The 22,517-nt window shown below is 46.8% G+C and overlaps 2 protein-coding genes across 2 annotated transcripts in view; one reads left to right on the top strand and one right to left on the bottom strand.

The window, feature by feature from the left end:
- Positions 1-10,320, bottom strand: part of RNFT1 (ring finger protein, transmembrane 1) — a 259,999-nt gene extending 249,679 nt beyond the window's left edge. Inside the window, exon 1 of the mRNA XM_086954939.1 lies at positions 10,210-10,320. Within this exon, the coding sequence (XP_086811065.1) occupies positions 10,210-10,235 (26 nt within the window). The 5' untranslated portion in view covers positions 10,236-10,320. The remainder of the gene's footprint in view (positions 1-10,209) is intronic.
- A 489-nt stretch (positions 10,321-10,809) lies between these two features.
- Positions 10,810-22,517, top strand: part of LOC147729973 (uncharacterized) — a 1,004,770-nt gene continuing 993,062 nt past the window's right edge. The window contains exon 1 of the mRNA XM_086954938.1: positions 10,810-10,869. The gene's annotated coding sequence lies outside the window, so the exon portion shown is untranslated. The remainder of the gene's footprint in view (positions 10,870-22,517) is intronic.

Below are 22,517 nucleotides of genomic sequence, written 5' to 3'. Positions count from 1 at the left end.
TTGACACAATATGCTCAACAGCAGGGTTGGTTGCCTGCTGCACGTAAGTCCTCTAAGTCCCCTATCAATCCTCACAGGTCTGATTTTCAAAAGTTGGCTAAGAGTTTGGCGTCTGGCAAATCCGCGTCCGCTGTGGGTGCGTCGTCAGTCGCTCCTCCTCCTACTGACACAGATGACAATCATTCTTCTACATCTTCGGATCATGATGACACTCCTCCAAAGAAGAAGGTCTGTAAGGAACATTTCCTAGATGCCCCCACACATCCTCCCGTGTTAACTTTTAACCCTGCAGATATTATCCATCCCCATTCCACCTCCTGGCTTCCCTCCCCTGCGGTGGCAGAGTATGTCCAAGCGCACATCCGCCAGCCTTTTGAGAAGGAAGTTAGGGCACGCCTACGCTCCGAATGCCCTCGGCCGGATCTTGCTGATCATTTGGCGGAACCTCCTGAGGTTGACCCCACAATGGTCACCTATCTCAGGACATACCCCAAAGTCCCGAAGAAGGGTCTGGACAGGTCTTGGCGTTCCTGTCAAGACAAGGTGCTTAATTTATTGGGTCCTCTCACAAAGATTCTAGATCTTGGATTCCTGGCAAAAGAATCTGCGGCTCTGGTGGACCCGGATGAACTTATTGAATGGGCGCTAAGGGCTATCTGCCGGTTGGGTAATGCCAACTGTGCCCTTTCATGTGAGAGGCGCCGGTCTATACTTCTTACGTTGGATCCGAAGTTGGCGGAGCTCTCCACCTCAGAATCTGATCCTGATGCGCAGGGTCTGTTATTTGGCCAACCCTTTTTGAAGGAACTAACCAAATTTGTGGCCACCTTCAGTGGCGTGGATAAGGCCCAGGCTTCACTGCGTCAAGCGTTTCGACCAGTTTTTGCCAAGGCCGGACGAAACAGGGGGCGCTTGTTCGGCCTTGGCTCGCAACAACATTCCCAGAGGGGGAACCAGTCCCACAGAGGAGGTGGTCGTGATGCCGGATACCAGTTCCGGTCAAATTTCTACCCCTCTCGCAAAGGGAGAGGACCATATGGTAAAGGACGTTTCGGAGGCCACCAAGGTGGCTATCAAGATTCCAACAATCCAGGTGAGCCTTATTCCTGTTTGCGATGTAGTTCTGGGGGGCAGGATACAATTTTTTTTTAAACAATTGGCGTCTGATCTCCAGCGATGCTTGCGTGCTGGAAACTGTTCAAGGGTACAGGATAGAGTTTTTCCAACTCCATGTCAGGCCCACCCTCCCTCTACTCTGAGTTTTTCTCTTCAGGATCAAGCTTTCATTTCGGCAGAAGTAAACTCACTCCTACGAAATGGCGCGATAGTTCTGACGGTCCGTCATTCCAATGGGTTCGTCAGCACTGTGTTTCTGGTCGAGAAGAAAGGGGGCGGGTCCTGCCTCGTTCTCAACCTCAAGGAGTTCAACGGAGGGGTCGTTTACAGGCATTTCAAGATGGAAGGAATCCATCTGTTGCGCGATCTTCTGTCTCGATCTCAAAGACGCGTACTTGGCGATTCCCATCTTCGGTCCTCATCGTCGCTTGCTTCAGTTCCGTTGGCGGGAGACTTGGTTCGAGTATCAGGTTCTCCCGTTCTGACTCTCGTCAGCACCTTGGTGCTTCACGAAGCTTCTGAGGCCAGTCGTGGAACACTTGCGCGCTCGGGGTGTTCGCCCGATTATTTACTTGGACGGCATTCTGATTATGTGGCATTGTCCGCTCAAACTCCTGTCTCATCTAGAGTGGTCCATCGACCTCTTACAATCTCTGGGGTTTCTGGTGAACGTTGAGAAATCTGTCTTGGCTCCCACACAGGTGATCGACTTTCTGGGATTCAAGGTTAATTCACTTTCATGTCAACTTCTTTTACCCAATCAAAAGATTTGTTATATCAAGAGGGAACTGACTTTGGGTATTTCCAAACAGACTGTGTCATTGAGATCGTTAGCACGAGTTTGTGGGCCTCTTGGCGTCCTCCATTCAGGTGATCTTCCCAGGTCCCCCTCATAACAGGGCGCTTCAGCGGTTGAAGATTCGTCATCTCAAGAAAGGCCTTCGCTACTCAGATCAGATTCCTCTTTCAGAGGAAGCGAGGTGGGATATGCAGTGGTGGTTAGACCACATGGATACCTGGAATGGACGAGCCCTATTCGGTGCGTCGCCGGAGCTAGTGATAGAGTCCGATGCCAGTCGGTGGGGCTGGGGAGCCCGGTGCGGTTCTGTCTCGACGGGGGGGTCGTTGGTCTCCCCAGGAGTTCTCTCTCCACATCAATTGCCTGGAACTCCTGGCAGGGTCGTTTGCGATCCGTTGTTTCTCTCCTCTTCAGGCCAGTGGTTGCATACTTCTCCGCATGGACAACATCTCGGCGGTTAGCTATGTCAACAAGTTGGGCAGCACAAGGTCCAGGATATTGGCAGAAATAGCCAAGGATTTTGGGCATTTTTGTCTGCAACGCAAGATCACGGTTATTGCAGAATATCTTCCCGGCCGCAACAATCTGAATGCGGACTGGAATTCGCGACATCTTCGGGATTTCAGCGATTGGAGGCTTAATCCTCGCATATTCAGTTCTCACCTCCGGCTCTGGGGCCAGTGTCAGATCGACCCGTTTGCCTCTCGCCTCAATACTCAGCTCCCGCTGTTCTTCAGTTGGAGGCAGGATCCGGAAGCCCTGGCCACGGATGCCTTTCTGCAGGCTTGGCCCTCGAGCCTGTGCTATGCCTTTCCCCCTTCATGATGATTCCCAGAGTCCTCGCTTGCACGAAACATTATCGCTCCGAATTGATTCTGATTGCTCCTCTGTGGAGGGCTCCAGCGTGTGTCCGGTTCTCCTGGAAATGTGTTGTGCAGTGCCACTCCCTTTTCCCCAGAAGTGGAATCTCTTGCTGGATCCTCTCGACACTCCCTATCCCCTGATTCTCTCCGACAGTCTTCATCTATTGGCATGACGGATTTCGGGGACCGCTGGACGGTCCCAGGCCTTTCTCGAGACGCTTCCAAGTTCATTAGTGAAGCCTGGTCACCCAATACTCACAAACGATACAGGGGATCCTGGAAGCGATGGTGTGACTGGTGTGCTCTACGGGAGGTTGATCCCGCTTCAGCGGATGTCTCCATGATCATTAATTTTTTGGCATCTCTTCCTTCTTCTGGGTTGGCTTATCGAACTGTCAACAATTTCCGTTCCACCGTTTCAGCAGGTCATGTCCATATTGATGGTAAGCCTGCGGGTGAACATCCTCTAATTGCCAAATTGCTTAAGGGTATCCGCCTGGCGAAACCCCCTTGTCCTAAGTACGTCTCTTTATGGGATGTTTCCATTGTTATGCGTTTTCTTGAGGCCTGGCCTTCCAATTCTCAATTGTCCCGTAAACAGCTGTCAGCCAAACTGACTATGTTGTTATGTCTTGTTTCCTGCAAACGGGTGTCTGATGTTCGCGCTTTGGATTAGGCAGGTCGCAGCTTTACACCTGAAGGTGTTAAGTTTCTCCTTTCCAGACGTACCAAATCTAATACTACTTCGATTACCTATCCTTCTTTTCCCGCTCATCCCAACCTTTGTGTTGTTCAATGTGTCAAAAATAATGAAGTAAGTACTGCTCCTTTACGTTCAGATATGCATGGTCAACTGTTGATTGCTTTGCAGAAACCTTTTTGTCCCGTTACCCCAGCTACTTTAGCTCGCTGGCTCAAGTCAGAGGCTGGCATTGATGTTTCCATTTTTGGTGCCCATTCAGCGCGTGGGGCGATGGCTTCTAAAGCATTCTCCATGGGTGTCACTCTTTTTGACATTATGAAGGCCGCTGATTGGTCTTCTGACTCCGTGTTCAAAACTTTTTATTACAAACCGATTGATCATATTGCTTCTGTGGTGGTGGATCTGCTTTGAACAAGCATAATCGGAGCCTCCTGTCCTGACATAGAATTCAAAATTTGCGAACATTCGAGACAAGAATTTTCAATTCTATTAAGGACAAGGAGGCGAGGATTATCCCACCCATTGTTGTGGTTCTGCACATATTGCTATTATGAACATATTTGATAAGTGTATATAGATTTCTTGGACTTCCTTGTTTTTTCTACCCCCCCTGATTTCTGCTTACGATTTATGCACTGGATGTGCATTACGGCTATGTGTCTCTTTTCAGGGTCTGACCCGAAGTAGAGGTTTTCTGTTTCAACTGGCTTGGCTTCACTTTCAAGGGACTTCTGGTTCCAGAATTCTTCAAGGACCTGCATCCTCGTTCAGCTTGGATTTTCAGGCGTTCATGGACTTCCTTCCTGTTGTTCTTCATTTGGATTTCCTGTTTTAATTTGAACTGTTTTTCCTCACCAAAGAAAGAGGAAGAGAGACTATCTATGGGGCCTTTTATAATGTAGTCTCTATGGTTGTTACCCTGGTGTTCATGAGTACTGTAGTTTTTTTACTGTTTTTTGGCTGCTGAGCATTTCTAATAAAGAAATGAGAAAAGCATAATCCTCGCCTCTTTGTCCTTAATAGAATTGAAAATTCTTGTCACAAATGTTCGCAAATTTTGAATTCAGGGAGCACTTGTCATGGTGCAATACACAAGTCCTCACAGCAGAGTTGTGGCAGGCTGGTTCAAAGGTGACAAGGGAAACCACAGGTTCACGCAAAATCTGTGTTTCATCCCCTCGTAGAAATCTCGTTGAATAAGTCAAAGTACGCAGCATAATCACATGTAGCACAAATAAAGATGTTAATATTTTAAGCATGGACTGGCTATTAGCTTTTCAAAATGTTAACTACCACAAAACCATCAAGAAAAGGATCAGGATCTGGCACACTTGGGTTGGGGCGACCGATCTGAAAGTCACTGATGGGGCTCAGGGCTGCCAGGTTGCTGTTAAATACACTGTAGTTAGTTTTAAAAGAAGTTCTTTTACCTTGAAGCTTCAAATTTATGTAGAAAATGTTTCCATCATCCAGGTGTAATATGCAGGTTCTTTCAAAATCATTGCCAAAATGTAGTGAACAGAAGTAGATCTGATCCATGTAGGTTTATTGAAGATTGATGTTACAGCATTGAGCCTCACCAGGAGTAGCATTCCTGCTGCTCAGCCCATCCAAAAACTAATTCACACACTCACCAACATTCCACTCATCAACATTCTCTCATCACAGACACACTGGCTGAGCAGCAGGTATAACGCAACTGCTGTCTCAGGTAAACAAAAACGTAAAGTGTTCGATTAGCCCAACTGAACTACTATCTGCACTTCACCTTTGCAAGACCTTTAACTCTGTGGAGGAAAACTCGGTTATGCCTACCTACAACTACTGCCGTCAATGAGGTATTCGACCTCTCCGTAGATTTGCGTCTGTTTCCTTAACTTAATATTCTTTTACTAGAAACACTTCTTTATCAGCTTAATTTAACATTTGATGTCAGTTATTTGTTTCATACGGTGTACTAATTTATCTCCTGAAAGAAACAAAAAAAACTCCCTCCCTTGGTGTTAAATGATGGAAGATGGGCCCATCTAGTGGCTGAATAGCACGATGTGCAACCAGGAAATTTGGATTCTGATATCAGTTTCCCCACTTGACCAACCTGTATGATCAAAAGCAAACCCCTTTACGTCACTATGCCTCATCACACTTTACGGTCAAACCTGAGACAATCTTGAAATAATTCATTACAGGATGTCTACTATCTAAACACCTCACGTTCGGGAATTTTCATAGTCAAATATTATATGCTCCACAGACAACGAAACGCCACATATACGATGTACATGAGAAACAGACAACTCTTGCTGTCTCCAGCCTGTCTCGTGCAGCATCGGTCGCTCCCCCAGGCTCCCTGCACACTGGATATCGTAGCGCTTTAACCGCATTTGCCACCAGCAATGTTTATGCTCTGCATTTCTGTAGCGCTATTCAGCTGAACTCTTAGCCCACATCGCGCGAGTGTTATTTATTCCTGTAGCGCGAGTTTAGACTAATTTGCCTGCTGCGCTAATCACATTTGTTGGTACTGCCTGCTTGTAAGCCTATATGTGCCTCTGCCCACTTTTCTAAATTAATTCCCTACTTGTGCCGATCTCGTCGTGTCTGCACTGTGATTTGTGGCCATTTTGTTTGTTGTTGTGCATGCCAGCCCGCCCCTCTACCCCGATCACACCTCCCTGCGGCCCCTCCCTCCCACAGATAGTTAAGAGCTGACCCGCCCGAGCCTCCGCTGTGACCAGCCTGTCTCGTTCAACATCGGTCGCTCCCCCAGGATCCCTGCACACTGGGTATCGTAGCGCTTTAACCGCATTTGCCACCAGCAGTGTTTATGCTCTGCATTTCTGTAGCGCTATTCAGCTGAACTCTTAGCCCACATCGCGCGAGTGTTATTTATTCCTGTAGCGCGAGTTTAGACTAATTTGCCTGCTGCGCTAATCACATTTGTTGGTACTGCCTGCTTGTAAGCCTATATGTGCCTCTGCCCACTTTTCCAAATTAATTCCCTACTTGTGCCGATCTCGTCGTGTCTGCGCTGTGATTTGTGGCCATTTTGTTTGTTGTTGTGCCTGCCAGCCCGCCCCTCCACCCCGATCACACCTCCCTGCGGCCCCTCCCTCGCCACTATCCACATATGACAGATGCCTACGCGCACAACATTCACGCGCAGCGGTCGCGCCCTATGCGCGCCAAAGGTAAGCCCGTCTACGCCCGTCCGCGCCCAGCGCCTGTCCCCCGCCGCACCCAACCCACTAGAATCACGTATGATGCCGCTACTCTCCTCGCCCTCAACCCCGGACGCACACCACAATGCTGCGATGCCACCCCTGGTCATACCCACGGCCCATTCGCCTGCCTCTCCTGCAAGTTCAACTGCCTCAGGACCCTCACCAAACCCACTTCTTCCACACACAGCTCTGAATCTAACCACCTGAAGTGCATCCTGCTGAACACCCACTCGGTCCACAGACACGCAACGGAACTCTGGGACCTACTCGACACTGCGTCACCGGACATCTCCTTCCTTACTAAAACATGGATGAACGCATCATCAGCACCCGACATCGCCATAGCCATCCCGGACGCTTACAAGATTATCCGAAAAGACCGCACCAATCAAATAGGAGGTGGCATCGCCATCATCCATAGGAACATCATCAAAATGACGACCAGCTCCGACGATAATCTTGCAACCGCCGAACATCTCCACTTCCAGATCCACACCAACCCTAGGACCACACTTAGAGGCACCCTCATCCACAGGCCACCAGGAACCCGTACACAATTCAGCGAAGACATCACCGACTTCATCAGCCCACACGCCCTCGCCTCCGAGAACTACATCCTACTAGGAGACCTCAACTACCACCTTGAAAACAAACACGACAGCAAACACCTCCACCCTTCTGGACAACCTGGACAACCTCGGACTCAAACAACTTGTTGATACCCCCACCCATATAGCCGGACACACGCTTGACCCTATCTAAACCTCCAGCAAGCACATCTCCTTCGACCGCACCACAGCTCTCCACTGGACGGACCAGAGCTGTGTTCACTTCAACTACAAAACCACCCTGACCCACAACCGCCCACAACCTAATCCTCGGGGAAACTGGAACAAAATCACCTCAGACCAACTCCTCACTTCACTCAACCAAAAACCTCCCACCCCCTCACTGGACCCAAACCAAGCGGCCACCAATCTCAAAGAAAGGATCACCCACAGTGCTGACGAATTAGCACCCCAGAAAAAGCACCAGATCAAATCAACCAGCAAAAAGGCTCCCTGGTTCAATGATGACCTAAAACAATCCAAGAAGCTATGCCGCACCCTGGAGAAAACATGGAGAAAAAACCCAAACACCGACAACATGGCCACCCTCAAGGCAGCCACCCGCAACCACCACCAACTGATTCGAGCCACCAAGAAATCAGCATTCAAGGATCGTCTCGACAACAACACCCACAACAGCAAGGAACTCTTCAACATCGTAAAAGAATTCACCAACCCCACCGCAGCATCTAACGACATCACTCCCTCCCAAGACCTCTGCGATGCGTTATCCTCCTTCTACAACAAAATCGCCGACATCCACAACAGCTTCGAGAATACTCCCAGCGATCAACCCTCCCCACCCCCCTCAGATCCTACTCCGCCAACTATCATCCTTAGCGCCTGGAACCCAGTCACCACTGAAGACACCATCCGCCTAATGAACTCAATCCACTCTGGCTCGCCAACCGACCCCTGCCCCCACCACATCTTCAACAAAGCCGACTCCATCATCGCACCCCATCTCCATGATGTCATCAACTGCTCGTTCAACTCTGCCACCTTCCCAGAAAGCTGGAAACATGCCGAACTCAGCGCCCTTTTGAAGAAACCCACAGCAGACCCCTCTGAACTTAAAAACTACCGACCCATATCCCTCCTCCCATTCCCGGCCAAAGTCATTGAGAAAGCCGTCAATAGCCAACTCGCCGCCTTCCTTGAATCCAACAACTCCCTCGACCCCTCTCAGTCCGGATTTCGAGCCAAACACAGCACCGAAACCGCCCTCATTGCAGCAACAGACGACATCCGAACACTTCTGGACAACGGAGAAACAGTGGCCCTCATTCTACTCGACCTCTCCGGCGCTTTCGACACGGTCTGCCACAGCACCCTAATCCAACGCCTCAGCAACATCGGCATACAAGGAAAGGCCTTGGACTGGATCATCTCGTTCCTAGCTGGGAGAACTCAGAGAGTCTGACTTCCCCCATTCAACTCAGAGGCAACTGAAGTCATCTGTGGAGTTCCACAAGGATCATCACTCAGTCCCACCCTCTTCAACGTTTACATGAGCCCACTCGCATCCATCGTGCGCCAACACAACCTCAACATCATCGCCTACGCCGACGACACCCAATTAATTCTTTCCCTCACCAAAGACCCCAACATCGCCAAAACCAACCTGCACGAAGGCATGAAAGAAGTAGCCGAATGGATGAAACATAGCCGCTTAAAACTCAACTCAGACAAAACGGAGGTACTCATCCTAGGATCTTCCCCCTCTGCCTGGGACGACTCCTGCTGGCCTTCCGCTCTGGGCACAGCACCCACACCCACAGACCGTGCACGTAACCTTGGCTTCATCCTAGACTCCTCTCGCTCGATGTCCAGACAAGTCAACGCAGTCTCATCCTCCTGCTTCAACGTACTTCGCATTCTCAAAAAGATCTTCCGCTGGATCCCCCTCGAGACAAGAAAGACTGTCCCCCACGCACTGGTCACAAGTCGACTGGATTATGGTAACACACTATACGCCGGAATCACAGCAAAATTACAGAAAAAACTACAACGCATCCAAAACGCATCAGCGCGACTCATTTTGGACATCCCTTGCCAAGACTACATCACCGGACACCTAAAAGACCTCCACTGGCTTCCCGTCAACAAAAGAATTACATTCCGTCTTCTCACCCACGCACACAAGGCCCTCTACAATCTGGGACCCGAATGCCTCAACACTCGACTGTCCTTCTACAAACCCACCCGCCAACTAAGATCGTCCAATCAAGTCCTCGCCGCAGTCCAGCGCATCCGAAAATCCACCATGGGAGGAAGATCCTTCTCCTTCCTTGCAGCCAAGACCTGGAACTCACTCCCCACTCGCCTCCGCCTTACTCAAAACCACATCTCCTTCAGAAAAGAACTTAAAACCTGGCTATTCGACAAATAATGAACCCCTTCCCAAGCGCCTTGAGACCCTCTGGGTGAGTAGTGCGCGATATAAATGCCCGAACTTGAACTTGAACTTGCTTTAGACATGGGAGTGTTAGCAGTGCCCTGTAGGTTGAAAAAAGTTCGTGTTCAAAAACGAAAATATTACTTTTAACTAATGTCATCACGGCGATATAATCTAGTGTGCTATGGTCAAAACACTAGCGTTAAGGAAACAACCTTTGTTTTAATTGGAAAGTGTCTATCATATTTTGACTTGACATTTTGCAGTATGAGATTTACACGGTGAATCATATGAAAGCGTAGCCCACTCTAACCCCTGGTCCCGTCTTGGCTCTCTCTGCGAATTTTCTGGCTTCCGCACTTCTACAGAGCACTTTGGACATACCCCACCATTTCCCATTACCACCTTGCTCCCTTGCCAAGCAGATGCAGCCAAAATGTTCAACTCAACAATCACTCGTATACTGTGATACTCTTCTACTGCCGGCGTCCTTCTCACCTCTCATTCTGAAGCCTCAGCTTCATGATACCAAAGTCGCCAAGTCTCCATCCCAGAGTCAGACGACGAGTACTAATGCCACATCTAAACCCCGCCTACTTCCGTGTGTGCGTAGTGACGTCACATTTGTTTTCTCTGTGCTCTGAGAGAGAGAGCGATATAGAGAGAGAGAGATAGAGAGAGAGAGAGAGATCACGCATATAATTAGAAAGAAAAAACGTGAGTTACATGGCACACTAGAATGAACTAAAGGGTCGTGGTAAGGCACCCTGATGGAGGCAATAATGAATATAGCAATTCATTTTAAGTGGGCTTATGTTGCAAGTAGGTTTTATGATCATATTGATATTTAAATGCATTATAAACAGAAACGATTGAAATGTGAACCTGTTATATTTGTTTGCAAAAACGTTACACTTTTCCATAAAATAAATTTCGGGAGAGCTGAGAACCTAATATTTGTTTTTTTTTTTCGTCCCCGTTGTAATTTAAGGCAACTGTTGTCATGTCAAGATGGCGCCTTGTTATCACGTCAGGTCAAGCTTCGGAACGTAGGTTCCTAATAGTTGCTATAGTGACCAGCCACGCGTCACTGTCGGTTTTTAGCACGCTGAAACGGAATCAGAGTCCCTGGAGTTCCCTACAAACCCTGCCTGCACCGTGAGTGAAATCAGACTGACAGGCTAGCAACTCAATTTTATCATGTTTTATTGAACAGCATTTTCCAATAATTACTCTTCCTTTTTCTACCACTTTTTTTTATTTTTCTACGTCTGCTTAGTACAATTAAGGGGCACCATCGCAACTACAGACATCAAAAGTTTGCACAAATAGTTTTAGAAGGATCATTGGAAAAAGTATTAGCAACTTCTTTACACAATATGGTTTTTAATAACATGAGCACTTATATAGCGCTTACTACCTGCTGCGTGGCGCTTTATCAGGTTGAAAAGCGCTATAGTGCTTCGTCATGCTGCAATTAATGGTTTGCTTTACTCAGTAGTATCATTGATATTCATGCTGCCTGTGATCTTGTTGTAATGTCATTTGTGCACGTTTCTTTGCAACATTAATTGTTAGACTAGATGTTGTTACATAGGAACAGTGATTACAAGGAGGGTATCAAGAGCGACAGAGGAGGCTTTAACAGACTTGCCCCGGGAACAATAGAGGAACATAAAAGAAACACATTGGAGACTTTGTTCAATCAGTTCGTAATACAAGGAGTCTATCCAGGAGCAGCTTAGAAGCAACCTGCTGGAGACAGTGTTAAAACCACCATGATACATTATATGGAATTTATCAGTAGTGACAGAAGAAAACCATTTATCAGGAGTGACAGAGGAGCACTGTTAAACGCCCGAGGATTATATATGGAGTTTACCAGGAGAGACAGAGGAACTGCTCGGAAGCGAAAATTGACATAACTCATTGGAGGCACGGTTAAACCAGCAAGGGGCATTACCGGTAATACACTGGATCACATGCGAGGAGTCAAACGGTTGTAGGCACTCTTGAACCACCAAGGAGGGCTGCATGGAGTATACCCAATTTGAAAGAAAGATGGAAAATGGAGTCCAGTAGGAGCTGACTTATTTATTGCAAATAAATACATGATCCATGTAAAGTTCCTAGCACTCCTATTTGTCAGTGTGCCCAGAAGTTCCTGCGTGTCTTTGCTTCTCCGAAAATTTGGAAGAGCAACTTAAAATACTTGCAGGCCAGGTCGCTCCCCACCTGCCGCACAGCTCCACCTGTGTGCCTGTGACTCACCCCCCTGTGCTGCCGCTCCGCCGTGAGTTTGATCCTGCTGTTTCCCCAGTGGTATAGTGTCTTCGTTTTTTTGTGCCTTGTAATCTGTGATTCTGTGTATTACTGTACTGTTCTGTTTCTGCTCTTCCCTCGTTTTTGTCTCGTATCTCCCTCTCCCCCCTTTTTTCTTCTGATCCCCCTGCCCGTTTCCCGCTGCTGCTCCCCTGCGGCCCCGCCCCCCTCACCGTCCATTCGTCACCCCGCTCCCGCCTCCCAGCTGCTCCTCCCTCCATCCCCGCCTTAAATGACGGCCGCGTGCAGTGGGCACTCCGCTGGCGCGCCAGAGGTGACCCTAGTCAAGCCCGTCTGCCCAGGGACCCCACCCAGCGCCAGAACCCCTGGACTGCGCAAACGCCACAACGTCATACTCCGATACGATGCCAGCACACTCCACGCACTCCACGCCGGCAGAGACCACACCGGCTTCCAAGCCGCCACGAAACTGACCCATGAACCTTTCTCCTGCCGCACCTGCAGCTTTACCTGCGACAGAGTCACCAAACCTTCAAAGACCGGACCCAACCACCTCCGCTACATACTCCTGAACACCCGCTCCGCACGCAAACATGCCGTCGAGCTCTGGGACCTGATCGACACCTCCGCACCAGACGTTGCCTTCCTGACCGAGACCTGGTGGAACGACTCCTCGTCATAGCCATCCCAGACGGCTACAAGATCACACGCGGGACTGCGCCAACGGAATCGGAGGAGGAATTGCCATCATCCACAAGTCCTCCATCAAGGTCTCCACCCACTCAGACGACACCCTCAACACCTGCACTTCCAGATCCGTTCCGACCCCAACACCACCCTCAGAGGAACACTCATCTACAGACCCCCCCACCCCGAATACCGGGCGCAGTTCAGCGACTCCATCGCCGACCTCGCCAGCACCCACGCTCTCGCCTCCACAGACTACATCCTCTTCGGGGACCTGAACTTCCACCTCGAGAACAACAACAACGCCAACTCCACTTGCCTGATTGACAACCTCGCCCTCAGACAGCTCATCACAGCTCCCACCCATGCCACCGGCCACACGCTTGACCCCATCTTCTCCACCAACACCCACGTTTCCTTTAGCCACACCACCGAACTCCACTAGACCGACCATCGCTACATCCATTTCTCCTTCAACAAGGTCACCACGCACCACCGCACCCAACAACTGCACCGGCGCTGCTGGAGCAAAGTCACAGAGGACCAGCTGACCACCACCCTCGCCCAGAACCCGCCCACCGACCACACCGACCCAGACGTCCATGCCCGCAATCTCAGACAGTGGATCAACGACTGCGCCAACACCCTCGCCCCGCTCAAGAAACTCTCCAACAGCCTCACCAGAAAGAAAGACGCCTGGTTCACCGAAGAGCTCCAGACCTCCAAACGAGCATGCCGAAAACTGGAGAAGAAATGGCTCCATGAACAAACACCAGTCAGCCACGCAGCCCACAAGGACGCCACCCGCAGACATCACCACCTCATCAGACTCGGCAAGAGATCTTCCTTCAAAGCCTGCCTAGACAAAAACGTACACAACAGCAAAGAGCTCTTCAGCATCGTGAAGGAACTCTCCAACCCCAGTGCCAACGCCAATGACATCCCGCCCTCACAAGAGCTGTGCAACGCACTCGCCACCTTCTTCCACCGCAAGATCTTGGACATCCACGACAGCTTCAACACCTCGACCGCCCCAATAACGACAGGCCGCACCCACCCGACAAACACCACCCGCATCAACGACCTGACCTCCTGGACCAACTTTACTGACGACGAGATCCACTCAGGATCACCATCAGACCCCTGCCCACACCACGTATTCAACAAAGCAGACGCAGCCATCGCACCCCAACCATGGAAAGTCTTTTTTTTCCCACTGTAGCCTATTGTTTATTATATTTAATTTGAGTGATTTATAATACATAACAGTTTCAGATTCCCAAAAATACATAAGCTTGTGAGAATTATGAAAACAATTTTGTATCTTTTTACTCTTCCCAGCCCTTGTATTATTAGATACTTTCCCAGACGTCCTTTTTTGACATTTATAGAGTATTGTAACTCAGCAATTGTAATGAGACACATACGGATTTTCTTTGGTTGTTTTACATTGTATATATCAATAATCTTTCAGACTTTTTTTTATTACGTTATTACTCTTTTTTTTATCACATTTTTATTGAGCAGAGCAGAGGTCAGTGCAAGAAATACAAAAAAGTACCTATATTACAAAAAATACTTCACCAGGGATTATTATACACATCATCAGATTTAAAATCAGAATGAAATCAAGCGCAGTCGGATAATTCATATGATTCAGCAACAATCATTGATAAACATTAAAGTATCAGTAAAATGGAGCCAAAACAATTCATAATTATTAACCCAACTATGGAAAGTCATCAACATCTCCTTCGAGACATCTACATTCCTGGAAATCTGGAAGCACGCTGAGATCAACGCCCTTCTCAAGAAGCCCAAGGCGGACCCCAAGGACCTCAAGAACTTCCGGCCCCTCTCCATGCTCCCGTTCCCGGCGAAGGTCATCGAGAAAATCGTCAACATACAACTGACCCGCCATCTCGAGGACAACAACTTCTTAGACCCATCCCAGTCTGGATTCAGAAGAAACCACAGCACAGAGACAGCCCTCATCGCCGCCACAGACGACATCAGGCGCCAACTAGACAACGGCGAAACATCAGCCCTCATCCTTCTGGACCTGTCAGCCTCCTTTGACACGGTTTGCCACCACACACTAAAGACACGCCTCCAAGAAGCCGGAATCCAAGAGAAGGCTCTCAACTGGACCACGTCCTTCCTCACCGGCAGAACCCAGAGCGTCCGCCTCCCACCTTTCTGTTCTGAAGCCACCGACATCATCTGCGGCGTACCCCACGGCTCTTCCCTCAGCCCGACACTGTTCAATGTCTACATGGCCCCCCTCGCACAAGTGGCCCGCCAGCATGACCTCAACATCATCTCCTACGCCACCGACACCCAGCTCATCCTCTCCCTCACCAAGGACCCGCACACCGCCAAAACCAACCTCCACAAGGGTATGAAGGCCGTCGCCGAATAGATGAGGAGCAGCCGACTGAAGCTGAACTCAGACAAGACGGAGATCCTAATCCTCGGACCAACCTCATCAGCCTGGGACGACTCCTGGTGGCCAACCATGCTGGGAGCAGCACCAACATCCACTGACCACGCACGCAACCTAGGAATCATCCTCGACTCCTCCCTCTCCACGTCGAAGCAGGTAAGCGCCGTCTCCTCCTCCTGCTACAACACCCTCTGCATGCTCCGCAGGATCTACAAGTGGATCCCTACCGAAACAAGAAAAACAGTGACACAGGCCCTCGTCAGTAGCAGACTAGACTACGGCAACGCACTCTACGCAGGAATCTCAGCCAAACTCCTACGACAACTACAACGCATCCAAAACGCCTCCGCCCGTCTGATCCTCAACATCCCTCACCGCAGCCACATCACCCCCCACCTGAGAGGGTATTGCACCGTTACAACGCAACTTTAACAACGCACTACCATTACATCGCAACTTTTACAACGCAAATACCATTACAATACATGCCATTACAACGCATGTCATTACATAGCAGATACTATTACAACGCATGCCATTACATCGTAAGTATAGGTAAGTATATTATTTTTATTTTATTTTATTTTACATTATTTTATTAATTTAATTAATATTAAAAATAAATTTAAATATTAATTTATGTATTTTAATAAAATTAATTATATTTATTAATTTAAGTTAATATGGGGTATTTTTAGGTTTTAGGGTTGGGTTTGGTTTTTGGGGTACAGGGGTATTTTTAGGTTTTAGGGCTGGGTTTGGTTTTTGGGGTACAGGGGTATTTTTAGGTTTTAGGGCTGGGTTTGGTTTTTGGGGTACAGGGGTATTTTTAGGTTTTAGGGCTGGGTTTGGTTTTTGGGGTACAGGGGTATTTTTAGGTTTTAGGGCTGGGTTTGGTTTTTGGGATACAGGGGTATTTTTAGGTTTTAGGGCTGGGTTTGGTTTTTGGGGTACAGGGGTATTTTTAGGTTTTAGGGTTGGGTTTGGTTTTTGAGGTACAGGGGTATTTTTAGGTTTTAGGGCTGGGTTTGGTTTTCGGGGTACAGGGGTATTTTTAGGTTTTAGGGCTGGGTTTGGTTTTTGGGGTACAGGGGTATTTTTAGGTTTTAGGGCTGGGTTTGGTTTTTGGGGAACAGGGGTATTTTTAGGTTTTAGGGTTGGGTTTGGTTTTTGGGGTACAGGGGTATTTTTAGGTTTTAGGGCTGGGTTTGGTTTTTGGGGTACAGGGGTATTTTTAGGTTTTAGGGTTGGGTTTGGTTTTTGGGGTACAGGGGTATTTTTAGGTTTTAGGGCTGGGTTTGGTTTTTGGGGTACAGGGGTATTTTTAGGTTTTAGGGCTGGGTTTGGTTTTCGGGGGTTAAGGGGTATTTTTAGGTTTTAGGGCTGGGTTTGGTTTTTGGGGTACAGGGGTATTTTTAGGTTTTAGGGCTGGGTTTGGTTTTTGGGTTACAGGGGTATTTTTAGGTTTTAGGGCTGGGTTTGGTTTTTGGGGTACAGGGGTATTACGACTTTAAATAAATTAAATTAATTAAATTAATTTAATTAATTTTAAATAAATTAATTACAATATTTTCAATTATAAAATTAATTGAATTGCATTACTTAAATTAAATTAATTATTTTTTTATTAAATTTATTAAAATTAAATAATATTATTTACTATTTTAAAATTAATTAAATTAACTTTATTACATTTAAAAAAAAAAGATATATACTTACCTATACTTACGATGTAATGGCATGCGTTGTTATAGTATCTGCTATGTAATGACATGCGTTGTAATGGCATGCATTGTAATGGTACCTGCGTTGTAAAAACTGCGTTGTAACGTCTGCGTTGTAAAATAACGCGTTGTAACGACATAGATCCCCTGAGAGACCTACACTGGCTCCCCGTCGACAAAAGGATCACCTTCAGACTCTTCATCCACGCACACAAAGCACTACACAACACCGGACCAACCTACCTTAACAGCAGACTCAGCTTCTATACCCCTGCATGCCAACTCCACTCTGCCAGCTTCGCCCTCGCTGATGTTCCTCGCATCCAACAAGCGACCTCCGGTGGCAGATCCTTCTCCTTCCTCGCCGCCAAGACCTGGAACACCCTGACCACCCTCCTGCGGCAGACCCAAAAGCTACTCACCTTCAGAAGACTCCTCAAGACCTGGCTCTTTGAGAAGTAGCAGCACCCCCTCCCCACTCCCACCCCCTCCCTCTTAGCGCCTTGAGACCCTCGCGGGTGAGTAGCGTGCTGGACAAGTAGATTGATTGATTGATTGAAAATACCCCCAAATATTTGATGAGAGGATGATTTACTTTCGTAAAATTTGGGGTAAGTGCTTGTGAACAAACATTATCTATTTTAAGCAAAGAGGAGATTAAAAATACATGCATGCCAGTGTGCATGTGGGAAATATATTGACATTACAACTATCCGTGTATAAATCTCTACAGGCCGACAGAATAAGACGTAAGACTTGAAAGTCGAGAATAGCGGCCTACATGAATATTGTTATGTTATGTTATGTTATCTTAAGGTAAACTATTGAGCTCACAAATACCCGGAAGTGTCTTGGTGCTAAAGATCTAAAGAAAGCCCAAAAGATCACAAACTAATTCTGGAAGAGCCAAGTCTTAAGACTCTTTCTAAATGAGGCTAGTGAACCTACAGACCTGATATGCATTGGTAGCATATTCTATAGCTTGGCTGTGCCATAACCAATGTTCCCTTCCCCTCCCCCCAGCTAGAGGTACGAATTCTGGGTACCATCATAAGCTTGGTAGCAGTAGAGCGTAGCTGTCTGCCTGTATCATACCACTAAAAGATGTTTTTTAGAAACACAGGTCCCATATTATTCAAGGCTTTAAATGCTAGGCATAGCATCTTGAACTTGACTCGACTTGCTACAGGAAGCAAGTGAAGTCTTCTGATTTCATTCTAAACTGATTTATACTTAGGCAGATTTAGTAGGAGTCTAGGGGATGCATTTTGTACCATCTGCAGTTTTTTTAATGTTGTTTCTACATGTTCAAATACAGTTGATTGCAATAATCTAATTTTGATAGTACCAATCCAATGCAGACACCACCCTCTTCCTAGAATCCATAGGAATCTAAGGAAAAACCTTCTTCAGTTTCTTGAGCAAGTAAAAAGTGGCAGAGACAGTAGCCTTGGTTTGCTGGGAAAATGTTAATTTATTTACAATCAATATGCCAAGATTTTTTGCTTTTTCTACTGGTTTTGGTAATTCTCCCATCTCTGTAGACCACCAAATGCCATCCTATATAGGTTGGAGGTTGCCAAAAATCACTATTTCGGTTTTCTCCGAATCAAGTTTAAGACAATGCTTGCCCATCCAGCTGTTAATTTCCAGCATACATTTTTTACAATTGCAATACAGGGGAGGCTTGATCTTTATGCGCAGCTACCACAATCTATGTGTCATCTGCATACGATGTTAAGCTACAGCTGAAATGCTGGATCGGCAGAGCCAGTTCTGACACATAGATATTAAAAAGGGATGGACTAAGTGATGAGCCATGTGGGACCCCACATGGCAAAACATAGGGGGCCGAATTAAAGCGATCCAGGGTCAATGTTTGCCTCTTTCCGTCAAAAAAGATAACAAGGACAAAGCCCAACACTTTAACCCTAATTTTTCCACACGTAATTGTAGCAGATTGACCCATTAGACAAACTGTGTTGTATTTAACAAATTCTATGAGGCGTTGGGAGCGAAGCTAATTGTTCAGTTTTAGGGCAGGGACTATGACATATTTATTATGCTTTCCTTTAGGATATAAGGCAAATCTGGATATCTTGTTCTGCCCATGTAACGGAAGCTCAAGACAATCTTTGCTACATTTCTTATTTTTTGTGGTTTTTATTGCAAATATACTAAGATAATTTTACTCCCCCTAATTAAGAGGCTTGCAATTAGCGATTTTAGACCAGCATACAGCATGCTGCTTCAACTTATGGATGAAGAGAGTATTTTCTATGTGGGCACGTTTCTACGTATTGCCGTTGGAGCTCGTTTGACAATGAATGGTAACTAGATTTGTCAATTAGTTTTATCACAGTCTAATGATGCACTTCTAAACTTTTATCTTGATTTTTATGAAATGCCAGTTTTAACAATGAGTTTTTTAAAATGTACTTTTATGGATACTTTTGCTTCTGAATATAGAGATTTTGACTGACTACATTGGCATGCACATGGACGCTGTGTGGCATTGTCTCACAGGGAGATTAAACAGATGGGAACCAAGGAGGCAGGGCTCGAGCTTCTTAGAACCAATCTGAAGATAGTGGACCGAGCTAACTTCTTTCACTCAACAGTCGCACTGTGATTTCAAATTTACACCTTCCTTATCCAACAAAGTGCCCAAATTGAAAGAAATCAACTGTAAAATGAAGCCCAGCAGTAGCCAACTTTTCTATTGCAAATTCAAGTTGAGCAGCAGACAAGCCGACTGATTTGATTAGTGAAGGAGGTTGATCTTTTCACCATTCTCCCTCCCTCTCTGAAGAACGGCTACCAGACGAGACAAGTCCAGGGCCAAAGAACACAGAGACCAGCATCAGATAAAGCCAATGAGTATTTGTTATTTTGGATGAAGAACAATTAGTAGTGACATGTGAGAGTGGTCCTCTCCAGGGTTGTGACCAAGGGAAGAAGTGAAGGGAGACAATTGTTGAAAAAGTATTCAGCACAGTAAGTGGGCAGAATTCAGTCCCCCAACTTGTCCATCACACCTCTGTAATTTGTCACTTACTCCTCCAACCCCAACCCACCCTCAACCAGCAAGATATAGGTGAATTCAGTTGTGGTATAAAGGAGTGGGACAAAGGAATATAAAACAAATTACGGAAATCAGGAAGACCAGCTGCCTTCTTTCATGACACTGACAAGATTGGTTAAAGGTCTTTTTAGAAGCAGGCAGGTAGACTGAGAAATTCAATTATTTATGTTGCGCCAATATGAAGGCATTTCCCTAACTCCTAACCTATCCTGAAACACATGAGTTCTTTTAACAAAAAGAACACACTCTAAATTACTTGGGTAAATCATCCACTGGGCTGCATGGTAGACATCTGGATCAACAACAAAAAATAAATGACTGCATTAAAAACTGCTTAGCTGTAGATGTTAATGAGATAATAAATAGGGAGCATACCTTATCAAGTAATATTACTGAGGTCCTAACATCACTCCCACACTTGCCACAAGACTGCACAAAAAAACAGGCAACTAACTTCGCGTGATAGGGCGCCACTCAGGAGTACAGAGAGTGACGCTGCAAATATGCAAACAGGACTAATCAATAGTTCCTCCGGACAAACTGAACTGTATCCTGAATGTCATGAATGAAACCTGGGAAGAATTAGAACATGAAATCAACACTGTTATCCTTAACCTAGGCTTCTTACAGGCAGATCTGGAGATACTTCATGGCAGAGAAAGGAACATTAAAACCACACGGAGAACAGTAGTACACACAATTTTAGAACATCAAAAACCAATTGCTTATCTCCAGGTTCCTTGAATTTAGAGCTGAAGGCTCTGAAGAATGCCTGAATTTTTGGTTTACCAGAAAAAAACGAAGACCAGAACACAATGTGGTTTCTGAAGGAATGTAGCATCTATGGTCCTGTCAAAATTTTTCACAGTTGTGAGGTCTCACACAGAGTGCCGGTGGCTCAGCATCTTCTCTTCCCATGAGTGAAGCCTCTTTTTTTTGGTTGCCTGGATGCTCAGCAAAAGAGACTCTACCTGCCTGCCCCAATAGGCAGGTAAAAAAAAGTCCACTACCTGTGTTACCTAGCCCTGTCTTCATATTCGATGCTTAAACTGCTGCAGTACAACATTAAGAATGCTCCCCTAGAAGTTAAATGTAATTTAAGGCTCTTGGCCATGCTACTTTTTCGCAGCTGAACTGATGATTTAATGTGAAAATAAATCTAACTTCTTCACTGTTAGAAATTGAATTTTTGGCAGGCTAGGGCATGTGCCAAAGCCAGGCAGAAACCACCACTCTAGTCAGGATAAGGGAGTTACACTCCTAAAATAACCCCTGCTCACCCCCTTGGTAGCTTGGCACGAGCATTCAGGCTTATCTTAGAGGCAGTGTGTAAAGCATTTGCACAGAACCAACAGTAATACAGTGTAAGCACTACAAAAGGATACCACACCAGTTTAGAAAAATATCCAATATTTTTATATACTTAAGACAAGACCAAAAACGATAAAAATCCACAATACAGTACTTAAAAATCCACAGTTATCAAAATACACTTTAAAAACAGTTCCTTGATATAAATAGCACTGTCCGTGGCTATCACGACGTTTTGAGCAAACAAATCCAAACAGTTCTGGCTGTCCACAGCGTCGTGGCCCAGCTACGGTGTCGGGAAGACCCGCAAACAGTACCTTTTAGAAATGCAGGGCGTCGGCGACCTCTCGTTGAGCTTCCAAAAAAAAAGGCGCCCACAGGCAACGGTTTCGAAGGTCTGTGCACGAGTCGTCGGGGCCTCGAAGTCACACGCATTGCAGGTCGATCTCCTCTCTGTTGGAGTCAGGAGCGCTGGTGGAAACAAGGGAGTGTGCTGAGTTATGCCTTGTCTTAGTCGGACATATAAGTAGATGTCCATGGAAGAGGGGCTCGCCCCAACAAACATCTGTTGTAAGGTACGAAACTTGCCATTAAGGTAAAGATCTCCCCAACAGGTAATATGATATTTTGCTTTAGTTTTGTGAAATATTCCTTCCCGTAATAATAGCATCCAGAGGTGGTAACACAGAGGGAGGAAGGGAGAGTACCTTATGGGTGTATGAGTGCGCTGGGTGATGCGCTGCCAGGCACGCACCGTACATGTGCTTGGCAGGGGAGCCGGGTCTTGAGACGCGACTGGGCTTAATAGAACCCCTTCTAGAGAGATGACAGCTGGTAGCCAATGTTCTTCAGCAACTTGGGGCATATATTTGGGTGGGTGAAACCAGTATTAGATGTAATGAGCCTGTGTGCAGAGGTAATAGAGTTCCATATCAGGAATATCAAAACCACCCAGAGAGTAGGGCCTGACAAGTGTGTCCCATTTTAAACAAGGGCGCTTGCCTCCCCATGTCAAGTGGATCAGTTCAGTACGTAGCGCTGAAAAGAAATGCCTACCTGGATCATACAGTGTATTTAAAAAAAGGTAGAGAAGTTTCGGGAGAATGACCTCGTTCGAGTGGCCCAACAGCACGAGGAGGTCTCCCCAGCAATCCTGACCTGGGATCTGCCAATGGTGTCCAGGCATTCCCCAATAGCCCAGCTCACCTCTCCAGCTGGTGGTTGCCTTCAGGAAGCCTCCCTGCCCGAGCCTGCAGCTTCGTTTCCGAAC

This window comes from Lissotriton vulgaris, chromosome 2_1 (assembly GCF_964263255.1).
Source record: "Lissotriton vulgaris chromosome 2_1, aLisVul1.2, whole genome shotgun sequence".
NCBI classification, from domain to species: domain Eukaryota; kingdom Metazoa; phylum Chordata; class Amphibia; order Caudata; family Salamandridae; genus Lissotriton; species Lissotriton vulgaris.
This window is presented reverse-complemented; position numbering and strand designations above follow the sequence as displayed.